A 12,947-nucleotide genomic window follows, 5' to 3' on the forward strand; every position below is an offset into this window, starting at 1 on the left:
GAGGGGAGACAGGAAAAATGTACTCTACTGCTTCTTTATTTTACTTTACTGTGTTTCTTTACTATGTTCGTTTACTGCACTCTACTGTTTCTTTACTGTTTCTTTACTGTTTCTTTACTATGTTTGTTTACCGCACTCTACTGTTTCTTTACTACACTCTACTGTTTCTTTACTACATTTATTTACTACGTTTCTTTACTACACTCTACTGTTTCTTTACTGTTTCTTTACTACGTTTCTTTACTACATTTCTTTACTACATTTCTTTACTACACTCTACTGTTTCTTTACTATGGTTCTTTACTACACTCTACTGTTTCTGTACTGCACTCTACTGTTTCTTTACTACATTTCTTTACTATGTTTCTTTACTACACTCTACTGTTTCTTTACTGTTTCTTTACTATGTTTCTTTACTACATTTCTTTACTACACTCTACTGTTTCTTTACTGTTTCTTTACTATGGTTCTTTACTACACTCTACTGTTTCTGTACTGCACTCTACTGTTTCTTTACTACATTTCTTTACTACGTTTCTTTACTACACTCTACTGTTTCTTTACTATGTTTCTTTATTACACTCTACTGTTTCTCTATGTTTCTTTACTACGTTTCTTTACTATGTTTCTTTTCTACACTCTAATGTTTCTTTACTACGTTTCTTTACTATGTTTCTATACTACACTACTGTTTCTTTACTACGTTTCTTTACTTCACTCTACTGTTTCTTTACTACGTTTCTTGACTATGTTTCTTTACAGTCTCTTTACTACGTTTCTTTACTACGTTTCTTTACTACACTCTACAGTTTCTTTATTACGTTTCTTTACTATGTTTCTTTACTACATTTCTTCACTATGTTTCTTTACTGTTTCTTTACTACACTCTACTGTTTCTTTACTACGTTTCTTTACTGTTTCTTTACTGCACTCTACTGTTTCTTTACTACGTTTCTTGACTATGTTTCTTTACTACGTTTCTTTACTGTTTCTTTACTACGTTTCTTTACTGTTTCTTTACTACATTTCTTCACTATGTTGCTTCACTATGTTTCTTTACTATGTTTCTTTACTACATTTCTTTACTACATTTCTTGACTATGTTTCTTTACTGCACTCTGCTGCGTGTCTTCACTCCAAAGTTCATCTGTAAGGGAGGACGCTCCAGTCTGTAACTTTTGTTTAATAATGGTAATTTGTCTTTGGAGGGAGGTCTTCATGGGATATGATCAGCATGAAAAGGCTCAGATTAAAGGTTTATAAATATAACAGTGTTCTAACACACACTCTCTCTCTGAGGACCCGGGAGGATATGACCTCATCGTCAGTGGTTATGTCAGCAGGAAGCAGCTGTCAGTGTGACATCACATGTTGTTCAGGGTGGGAGCGTCTCCCGAGACCAGAGAGTCATGTGACAAGGAGAGTCATGTGACAAGGTTGTGGCGCAGTTGTTTCTCTGTGAGTTATGAGAGAGAGCGATGGAAGAAACCCTGAGTGAGAGATTGTATCAAGCTACTGGAGCTGGTGGAACAGAGGTGAGACAGGAAGTGATGTCATGAGTTTGGCAGGTGAAATGTGAGTCACTCTGCTTCCAGTGAAACATAAGAGGATGTGACATTGTTACTTGTTGTGGTCGTAGAAATATAAAATAAAGTGGACGTAGTGAAGCCAAAGCTTCACGTGTTAAAGCTGCGTTCTCTCTAGTGTCCACCAGGGGGCGACTCCTCTGGTTGTATAGAAGTCTAGTCTAAAATGACTCTACTTCTCTCTTGATTTATTCCCTCAGTAAACATTGTAAACATGAGTTTATGGTCTCAATCTCTAGTTTACAGTCTTCTTCAATACAGCATGATGTTCATTTACTACATTATGCTCCATTTAGAGTCAAACAGACCATAAAGCAGGGGATGCTTTAGGGGCGGGGCTACACAGTGATTGACAGGTCGACACCACGGCATGTTTACCTGCACACTGCAGCATCAGGTTACAGATCAAACAGTTCAATGGAAACCAGTACGAGATTGTTGGTGAAGTGAACACACAAAGACCTGTGTGTGTGTGTGTGTGTGTGTGTGTGTGTGTGTGTGTGTGTGTGTGTGTGTGTGACATACTTCTCATTGCCGCTCCTTTTTGATCAACATTGTTTTGATGTTGTCGGGGCTTGTTACCGAAGCAACTCCTCCTCTCATCGCAGAGGGACAGTGACATGCAACAACACACACACACACACACACACACACACACACACACACACACACACAAATATATTTGGATATAAAAGTATATTTTTTAAAAAGTGATCAGTTTTCAGTCATTTATTGTTAAACAGGTAAAATCAGCCGACGGCTGTAAAAGATCAACAAACATCCTGTTTGTGAACGCTGAGAGATAAGATTAGCCTAGCTTAGCTTAGCTTAGCATAAAGACTGAAAACAAGGGGGAAACAGCTAGCCTAGCTCTGTCCAACAGTAACACATTCCATCTCCTCTAAAGCTGATTGTTTTTATCTGGTGTCAGACTATTCATTAGCCAGGTGGTCAGGCTAGCTGCTGCCAGTCTTTATGCTATGCTAAGCTAAGCTAAGCTAACCAGCTGCTGGCTGTAGCTTCATATTAACTCTTCAGACATGAGAGCGATTTCACTGCTACTCTCGGGGGTGGGGGGATACACAACAATGACATCACACTATAGGGGCTGGTGGCACATGATTGGCTGAAAAGTGGAAAAAAGTGTCACAAAATTGCTGTGAAAAAAAAGAGCTTTTTAACATGAAGATAGATAAACTGTGTAATATTTAATGAGTTTTAATAATTAAGTGTAATGTGATGGTTCATTTATGTGTTTTAGTATAAACGACTCATTCAATATGTGTCAGGAGTGTGTTAGCGTTAGCGTTAGCATTACTGTACTTTAGCAGCGTGTTTCGGGTTGTTAGTGCTGGAGAGGAAGTGATGTCGTCCCTGTGGCTCTGGGTTACCATGGAGACAAACTGGGACACAGTAAAAATAACTGGGAGTGATGGCGTCTCATGGGGGGGGGGGTAGTACCATAACGACATACAAACACACTGAACAGCCTCTCAGTGACGTACAAAGTTAAGGTTTTCCAGGTTCAGTAACTTCATTTATAAAGATTGTGCACAAACATGACCTCAGCTTTGGCATTCAGAATTAAAGAGTCATCGTCAAACAAAAACAATAAATAGTCAGGAGATACAAAAACAAGTCTTTAGAATAAAATAAAGATCGTTGTGCGTGGCTACAAAAAAAGAGGAAAAAGAGAGAATGGGATTAGATTGTTCCGGGTCACAGCTCCATCCAGGACGTTGCACCTGAGCCCAGTGACGCCCGAGACGCCGGTCTGGACCCGGACCTGGACCCGGGTCTGGATCCCGGCGGTCTGGAGCTGGTCAGCAGCCTCCTGCCCAGACTGAGGCCTTCCTCCCAGGGCTCGGAGGTCTCTCCGCTGGCCCGGCTGACGAACACCACGGGCGGCTGGGTGGAGGCCATCTCAAACCTCAGCTCCGTGGTGCTCTTATTACCGCGGAAGGAGGAAGAGGAGGAGGCGCCCTTCCTCTTAGTCCTGGGCTGGGGGGACGGGAGTGGGAACGCCGGGACGACTCTGTGTGAAGACGAGGAGGCGTCTCCGGCGGCGGAGGACGAAGAGCCCAGTTTGGCCAACGCCACAGGGATCTCCTCCAGAGACTCCGCAGAGTCAGAGTGGTACTCAGCAGGAGGGGCGGCGGCCTGGACGGGGCCCGGGGCCGGGGGGGCCAGGGGGGGCAGGGAGGCCCTCAGAGGGAATGCTGGGAAAGGAAGCCGGGGACCCAGAGACACAGAGGACACACTGGTGGGCTCTAATGGGAGGACAACACACCAACAAATGTCCATTTATGAACCAACGTTTGGTCATTAAACTGGTCGTTGTACTGGTTATTGTACTATTGAACTGGTCATTATACTGGTTTTTATAGTGGTTATTGTACTGGTTATTGTAAATGTAAATGTGTGTTTTTGCTGAAAACAGAGCCCTTGTTGTTTCAGGTCACAGGAAGGCGTTACATGAGTGACGGTCCTCACAATGTCAGAAAGACAGACATGTGTGTGTGTGTGTGTGTGTGTGTGTGTGTGTGTGTGTGTGTGTGTGTGTGTACCGGGGGGCGGTGCTGAACCCAGGCCGCGCCCTCTGGTGACCTCTACGGGAACTTTACGGACCTTCTTCTTTTTTTTCTATAAAAAGCACAAAGACACAAAGACACACTCTTACTGGCCAATCAAGAGACGGCGTTCATGTGTGACGTCACACCGATTATTGACACACGAGTAACGTCATAGACGAAGATGAGAACCATAAGGAAACAAACACATATGTGTGTGCGTGTGTATGTGTGTGTGTATATGTGTGTGTGTGTGTGTATGTGTGTGTGTGTGTGTGTGTGTGTGTGTGTGTGTTTACCTGTGTGCGTCGGTGTGTGTGTTCTGCTGTTTTCAGCTCAGTAGACGTTGTGGGCGGAGCTTCTTCCTCCATGACAGGACTGGACACGGTCCTCACTCTGCCGTTAGACAGGAACCTGACACACACACACACACACACACACACACACACACACACACACACACACACATTAGGTGTCACTAAGACGATTATTTCCCTGTTGATCGATTAATCGTTGCAGCTCTAAAGTTAATACATAATACATAATGTGACATAATGGTTATCTAACAAAGAAAATATTTAAACAAAAATACAATATTTCCTTTCTTATTTTTTGTAAACAATCAGTAAATATGACAATAACTAATTAAAAAGATGACACTTAGAATATGACGTTTGTTTGTTTTTAGTACAAATCCCTGTTGTTTTCATTTATTTTTTAATAAGCCTATAGTTGTACTCAAAATTATTCAACCCCTTCATGACAAGCATCTGTAGTCCTTAGTAGAGCATCTGTAGTACTTAATAGAGCATCTGTAGTACTTAGTAGAGCATCTGTAGTCCTTAGTAGAGCATCTGTAGTCCTTAGTAGAGCATCTGTAGTACTTAATAGAGCATCTGTAGTACTTAGTAGAGCATCTGTAGTCCTTAGTAGAGCATCTGTAGTACTTAGTAGAGCATCTGTAGTACTTAATAGAGCATCTGTAGTACTTAGTAGAGCATCTGTAGTCCTTAGTAGAGCATCTGTAGTCCTTAGTAGAGCATCTGTAGTACTTAGTAGAGCATCTGTAGTACTTAGTAGAGCATCTGTAGTACTTAATAGAGCATCTGTAGTACTTAGTAGAGCATCTGTAGTCCTTAGTAGAGCATCTGTAGTCCTTAGTAGAGCATCTGTAGTACTTAGTAGAGCATCTGTAGTACTTAGTAGAGCATCTGTAGTACTTAATAGAGCATCTGTAGTACTTAGTAGAGCATCTGTAGTCCTTAGTAGAGCATCTGTAGTACTTAGTAGAGCATCTGTAGTCCTTAATAGAGCATCTGTAGTCCTTAATAGAGCATCTGTAGTACTTATTATAGCATCTGTAGTCCTTAGTAGAGCATCTGTAGTACTTAGTAGAGCATCTTTCGTACAGTACTAAGTACTAAAGATGCTTGTCATGAAGGAGTTGAATAATTTTGAGACTGCAGAAGTCATTAAAAGTGTAATTTAGTGTTAAATTAGGAGAAACCACATGTAGTATTAGTTGTGTTGAGCTATTTAAATTGTTCTTGTTTGAGTTGTTCATTAAAAACAACTGAAAGTTTGTAAATGTTCCCAATAAACCTAATTTGCAATGTGGGTTGAACAATTTTGAGTGCAACTGTACATTTTACATTTTGCAGTATGAATAAAGTCACTCCCAACAGACGAAGGTTCAGACACACACACACACACACACACACACACACACACACACACACACACACACACACACACACTTAGTTTGCTTCCTGGAAGTCACGGCCAAAAGAATTCTCCTTCTGCACACTTTGTTGAATAAAAAGGTGTCGGGATCAATGGGAGCGAGGCGTGTCGACAGAACCAGAACCAGAGAACCAGAACCAGAAGCACTCACTCTGCCTCCCCCTGCACAGACACAGTGGTGGGTTCCTCCACGTCCAGCTGAGGGTTGGTGTAGCCCAGAGTTCCCGAGTAGTTCACGTCCTGAGGGGGGTCAGACCAGAACACATATTTACTGTAATTAAGAGTTATTGTGTGTTTTTGTATTTCAGTTGCACAGTCATGCTAATAACAAAGCTAACGACTAACAGGAGGAGGCTCACTTCAGTTACACCATGATGCCTTCAGGCTCTGCTCAGTGAACACGAGTACTGGCTGAAGGTACATTATAACGTTATCATGATGTGTTTACATGTAATCTGTAAAATGTAGTTTTGGTGATGAACCTGAATAAGTCCAGTTGTTTGAAGGAGATGTTTTCACATGAATATGAAATATATATTAGAGATGAATTATGATGTTTAACTTCATGACACAAGCTCTAAACACATCATTATACATCATTAAACATAATAATTATGAGATTAGTTTATCAATAAAAATACAATATTTTATTCCCTTATCATTTGAATCGCGTGTTTCTATGAAAATAACCACTCTAGACAGTAACGTTAAAGGATAACATTTAAATTATTTTTTTTTTGTCCAATTGTTACATTTTCTGTTTATTGTCCTCTATTTTCCTATTTCTTTATATTTCTGATAGGTTTGTCTATCAATCAAGCTGTTTTTTTTAAGGCAAAGGTTGACGATGATGTCGTTTTGTGTACTTTGTGGTCACATGACTAATCAATACTCTACTAGACCATAATATCCTGCCATGTCACCATGGTTACAATGTCCTGGATGAGGAGCTAGATTTAAAAAAGGATGTAAAGGTTCATCCTGTGTTGATGTCGCCCCCTACAGTCAGAGAGAGGAACAGCTGCTGCAGGTTTATATATGTGCACCAGTTAGTGTGAGAGTGGGTGTGTCGCGTCACATCAGAGCCAACATGGCCGCCGGCGGAGCCTCAGTTACCTTGATGAGGTGGAGCGACGGTGGAGCCGCCGGCTCCTTCACTGATCCCGGTTTCCTGGAGTCTCTGCCGTCCTGACGGTGACGCTGACGCACGATGTACTCAAAGGTGCTGAGTCGGTTCCACACTGTAACACACACACACAGTGATGATGTCACCGTCACATAAACACACACACACAGACAGACAGGTGTGTGTCGGTGGTGTCTTACTCAGGTAGAGGTGGAAGCAGAGCAGGTGGCAGAGCAGCACGGACGACAGCAGACCCAGAGCGACGGTGACGGCAGCAAGACCGGGAATCACTGCTGCAGCCGACCGGACCGGAGCCACCGGCAGGAAGAGAAACCACACGGCTGTCTCGTTCCTCACTACACACACACACACACACACACACACAAAGACACGCACAATAAGTTGATCGGGATGACTTTCTATCATCACAATGATGAAGTGAAAACAGGAGCCTGATTTAAAAAATACAGGAATTATCATGTAAGAAAGAACAGACTCACACAATGTTGCTATTGTTAAATTATTATTATTTTTGCTATTATTATTATTATTATTGTTGTTGTTGCTCATAATGCAGCACAACTTTATCAAAGTTATAACAAGATGTAAAGTAAATTGGTTCTGGTGGTTCAGAGGTCAGGTCTTACCCAGGAAGTGTTTGTCAGAGCGGAGTTTAGACGGGTCCAGAAAGAACTCAATGAAGACGTAGAAGGCAACGACCAGAACCAGAGAGACCCCCAACAGAGCCGAGACCACACTGTGGAGGAACAACCTGCAGGAGACACACAGTACTGCTAAATACACAGTACTACTGAGTACACACAGGACTACAGAGAACACACAGTGCTGCTTAGTACACACAATTCTGCTCAGTACACATGAAACTGCTGTGTACATACAGTACTGTTGCGTACACACAGTACTACTGAATACATCTTTCTTGTGTATTTACACACAGTGACTTTCTCTGAGGAACCTGAACTACATTTAAACTGTTTTTGTACGTGTTTTTTGTGTTATTTGTAGTTTACCATGTATAAGTACAACATGTATCAGAGTTGTAATAACTACACAAACAGGTCACAATGTTTTCTCAATAACCTGCATTCTCTAAAATCACAATTATATCAAAAGGTTTTTCTTTTTTAATTTTAGAGAGACATTTTATTCTGAAAATGACTTCCTGTTTGTGGGTTGTGATCAGCTGGAGCTGACATCCATCTTTGTAGTTTACATCAGCAGATATTTAATAAAAGGACACAATGCTTTTAAATAACATTAAAATACAGATGTGTACACTAAAGTTTATATTTGTTGTATTACCATCATGGTGGGAAGTACAAGTATTTGCATTTCCTTTACATTGCCAGGAGACAGACGAGCCTGACGTTGTGAAGGAGAAGTTGTGTGTTGACATGACTCAGACTCACTTGTAGTTCCTGCTGCCCACACAGTTGTTGAGCCATCGACAGTGATGGTCGAAGTTAGAAACACACTTGTTACAGGCGCTGCAGTGCTTCGACTTGGGACCCCTGAAACCACACCAGAGACACACTCTGGATCAATTTATAGATAGAGATATGTGCTGTATATAGAAATATACTGCATATAAATATAGATATATACTGTATATAGATATGTACAGTATATCACATGTTCTTTCTAAATAAATCTATATATCTATACAGAACATAGTATTTAACCAACATTAAGGTTTTGTTCAAGTGATGAATATATTTTCTTTGAATATTTCATTTAGTTTGTGAATCAGAGGATTAAAAAGTAGTAGTAGTCTGACTGTAGTAGTATTAGTAGTCTGACTGTTGTAGTAGTAGTAGTTTGACTGTAGTAGTAGTCTGACTGTAGTGGTAGTAGTAGTCTGACTGTAGTAGCAGAAGTAGTCTGGCTGTAGTAGTAGTAGTAGTCGTAGTCTGACTGTTGTAGTAGTAGTAGTAGTAGTCTAACTGTAGTAGTATTAGTAGTCTGACTGTAGTAGTAGTCTGACTGTAGTTGTAGTAGTAGTCTGACTGTAGTTGTAGTAGTAGTAGTCTGACTGTAGTAGTAGAAGTAGTCTGACTGTAGTAGTATGAGTAGTCTGACTGTAGTAGTAGTAGTCTGACTGTAGTAGTAGTAGTAGTAGTAGTAGTCTAACTGTAGTAGTATTAGTAGTCTGACTGTAGTAGTAGTATGACTGTAGTTGTAGTAGTAGTATGACTGTAGTTGTAGTAGTAGTAGTCTGACTGTAGTAGTAGAAGTAGTATGACAGTAGTAGTATTAGTCTGACTGTAGTAGTAGTATTAGTTTGACTGTAGTAGTAGTAGTCGGAGAAACCAGTCCACTGACCTGGTTTCTAACTGCAGCTCAGGATCAGATCCATCACAGTGACTCACATCAGACCTCAGTGAGTACTTTCATTATTTACACTGAGGAAGTGAGCTGCATTAAACATGGAGAGACCCAACACTGAGTCTAAATGTTACTACGGACTGCCTGCAGAGACTCTCTGGATGACGTCGGTCCAACTCTCTGGAGGACACACAGCCTCCTGCTCAGGTAAACACACCTGAACCGTCATCATTAGCCACGTTAGCTCGACGTGAAGCAACGCTGAGTCATCTCAACAACTATGGGATGTTTTATCATTAAATGTTCAGACAATCATGATGAATCCTCAGATTTTTTACTTAAATTTGTCACATTTCAAACTGTTTAAGTGATAGCATTAATCAATTATAAATTCTTATTGTCAGTGAACTGTTATATGGTTATTTATTAACACTTCTGATTATTACAAGACTTCCAAGATTATCTAGTAGTAGCAGTCTGACAGCAGTAGTAGTAGTAGTAATAGTAGTAATAGTAGTAGTAGTAGTAGTAGTAGTCAGAGCAGCAGCACTAGTAGTAGTAGTAGTAGTAGTAGTAGTAATAGTATAGTAGTAGTAGTATGGGTCTGGCAGCAGTAGTAGTAGTAGCAGTAGCAGTAGTAGTAGTAGTAGCAGTAGTAGTAGTAGCAGTAGTAGTAGTAGTAGCAGCAGTAGTAGTAGTAGTAGTAGTAGTAGCAGTAGCAGCAGTAGTAGTAGCAGTCAGTAGTAGTAGTAGTAGCAGCAGTAGTAGTAGTAGCAGTAGTAGTAGTAGTAGTAGTAGTAGTAGCAGTAGTAGTAGCAGTAGCAGTAGCAGTAGTAGTAGTAGCAGCAGTAGTAGCAGTAGCAGTAGTAGCAGCAGTAGTAGTAGTAGTAGCAGTCAGTAGTAGTAGCAGCAGTAGTAGTAGTAGTAGTAGCAGTAGTAGTAGTAGTAGTAGCAGTAGTAGCAGTAGTAGTAGTAGTAGCAGCAGTAGTAGTAGTAGTAGTAGTAGCAGTAGTAGTAGTAGTAGCAGTAGCAGTAGTAGTAGTAGTAGTAGTAGCAGTAGTAGCAGTAGTAGTAGCAGCAGTAGTAGTAGTAGTAGTAGCAGTCAGTATTAGTAGTAGCAGCAGTAGTAGTAGCAGCAGTAGTAGTAGTAGTAGTAGTAGTAGTAGTAGCAGTAGTAGTAGTAGTAGTAGCAGTAGTAGTAGTAGTAGTAGTAGTAGTAGCAGTAGCAGTATCAGCAGTAGCAGTCTGACAGCAGTAATAGTATCTATAAAGATAAATGTTTCATTAAAATATATTGTTGAGATTTTAGGTTTCTGGGTCATGTGACGTCTCCATTGTAACACCATCTGCTGATGAACGATGCTGTTTGAATGGAGCTTTTTAAGTGTCTGTTATTACTGATGTTAATTCATCTAAACATCTCCAACTATGAAAACATATATCCTATTATTACGATGAGTCTACTCACACGTCCACCTGGCAGAGGTAGCAGTGGCAGTTCTCGATGACGTGGGCGTGTTTTGAGCGGTCGAACTCTGGCACCGGACCTCTGTCGCTCTTGGTTCTGACGTTGTGGTCGGCCGGGTCCACGGACACAGCCATCAGGTGGACGCACAGGTGACACACAAAGGTGACTCCAGTACACTGAGGCTCAGCATCAGGACCACAACAAAACACTGGATGATCATTGGACCAATAGGGAAGCTCATTCAAGTCACATTAGCATCATCTACACATATCCAGAATCAGCTGTAGTGGTAGTAATAGTAGTAGTAGTAGTAGTAGTAGTGGCAGTAGTAATAGTAGTAGTAGTAGTGGCAGTAGTAATAGTAGTAGTCGTAGTAGTAGTAGTAGTAGTAGTAGTAGTAGTGGCAGTAGTAATAGTAGTAGTCGTAGTAGTAGTCGTAGTAGTAGCAGTAGTAGTAGTAGTAGTAGTGGCAGTAGTAATAGTAGTAGTAGTAGTAGTAGTAGTAGTAACAGTAGTAGTAGTAGTAGTAGTGGCAGTAGTAGTAGTAGTAGTAGTAGTAGTAATAGTAGTAGTAGTAGTAGTAGTAGTGGCAGTAGTAATAGTAGTAGTAGTAGTAGTAGTAGTAGTAATAGTGGCAGTAATAGTAGTAGTGGTAGTAGTAGTAGTAGTAGTGGCAGTAGTAATAGTAGTAGTAGTAGTAGTAGTAGTAGTAGTAGTAGTAGTGGCAGTAGTAATAGTAGTAGTAGTAGTAGTAGTAGTAATAATAGTAGTAGTAGTAGTAGTAGTAGTAGTTGGCAGTAGTAGTAGTAGTAGTAGTCTGACAGCAGTGAAATATTAGGATCATCTACAAATACCCTAAAGACACTAAAGGCTCCAACCACCGAACCAATGAGGATAATCAATAAGTGACAGTGGGTCCATCGGGTCTAAAGGATACGATGTAGCCTGCAGGGATCCAGTGGGGGGGCAGCAGGGGGACGAACACGCCGAAGCCGGTGACTGCGAAGTAGACGTAGAGCAGCCAGGCCAGCAGCTGGAAGGGGTGCGGAGGCCAGCTCCACCCGTTGGTCCGGGAGCAGAGCGGCGCGTCGGCCCGCCGGAGCCCGTCATCGTCAGCGACCGGCGCCGTGCGGTTGGGGTTCCTGCTGCACGCGTCCATCCTGCAAACAAACACGGAATCAAACCCTGCTGAGAGGTTTGCTTTCAGCCAGAGAGCATGGTCTTCATCACGTGAATCCTTATATCTGCTCCATCATGAAGGAAAACTTTAGGAAAGAGCGTATATCATTGATGTATTGATTATTTTTGCCAAATTCTATATTCAAGACAAAGACCCATTCTTACACAGAGTTTGAAATGTATTTAAAAAACTCTGAAATGCTGAACCAACAAAAAGGCCATAAGAACAGTGACGTCATGCATCACCTGTGATATACGTTTGTAATTACACAATCACAGTTTTCTCTTTATATTAGGTGTGGATGATGGACAGCTCGAGGCTACTACAGGTGTGGATGATGGACAGCAGCACTAACCCGGGTACTCACGTGTTTAGCGCGGGTAAACTGGCTCTCCGCTCCGCTGCATCTCGAGCCACAGACCCGTGCCAGACCCGGGTCAGAGCGTTAACTCACTTCCATCCCGTGTTCGACCCGGTGATTAGCTTCACTGCTAACAACAAACGCACAAAGGTTAGCGTGCTAAGCTAATCACTCGCAGTGTTCAGAGCTCAGGCTGCTCTCAGATCACGTCATACAGACAGTGACGTCGGGCCTCAAACATTAAACGTTATAAGATGATTTTAAATATTTAAGATCAGGCTCTGAGAGAGTCAACCGTGAGCTAACGGGCTAGCTAGTTAGCCTGTATAGCTGACGTTGCCTCCCAGCTTCTCCCAGCTACGGCTCTGTGCGTCGTTTCCTTGGTAACGCTCCATGGTCCGCTCTCATTGGTCACAGCAGACCCCGCCCACTGACATCTGTGTATAAAGCAGAGCGGTGTGAACTGACAGCTGTGATGACGCGTAGAGTCCAGCAGGGGGCAGCAGCCTCATGGACATTTAAACAGTTAAAGCTACTCACGTTTAAACTGAATAAACACAATAAAGG

General features: G+C 41.7%; 1 protein-coding gene across 1 annotated transcript; it reads right to left on the reverse strand.

The window, feature by feature from the left end:
- Positions 1-2,312: 2,312 nt before the first annotated feature.
- zdhhc1 (zinc finger DHHC-type containing 1) lies at positions 2,313-12,729 on the reverse strand. The gene is made up of 11 exons (XM_068728832.1): positions 12,387-12,729; positions 11,777-11,999; positions 10,840-11,015; positions 8,456-8,557; positions 7,673-7,797; positions 7,226-7,381; positions 7,016-7,140; positions 6,051-6,139; positions 4,456-4,570; positions 4,154-4,229; positions 2,313-3,856 (listed from the first exon to the last, which is right to left on the reverse strand). Exons 2-11 carry the CDS (start codon positions 11,996-11,998, stop codon positions 3,306-3,308), a joined length of 1,737 nt encoding a protein of 578 aa, XP_068584933.1. The 5' UTR covers position 11,999; positions 12,387-12,729; the 3' UTR covers positions 2,313-3,305.
- Between the last annotated feature and the right edge of the window lie 218 nt (positions 12,730-12,947).

This window comes from Cebidichthys violaceus, unplaced genomic scaffold (assembly GCF_023349555.1).
Source record: "Cebidichthys violaceus isolate CVI_PGR_0920_01 unplaced genomic scaffold, fCebVio1.0.p SCAF_43, whole genome shotgun sequence".
Classification (NCBI taxonomy): domain Eukaryota; kingdom Metazoa; phylum Chordata; class Actinopteri; order Perciformes; family Stichaeidae; genus Cebidichthys; species Cebidichthys violaceus.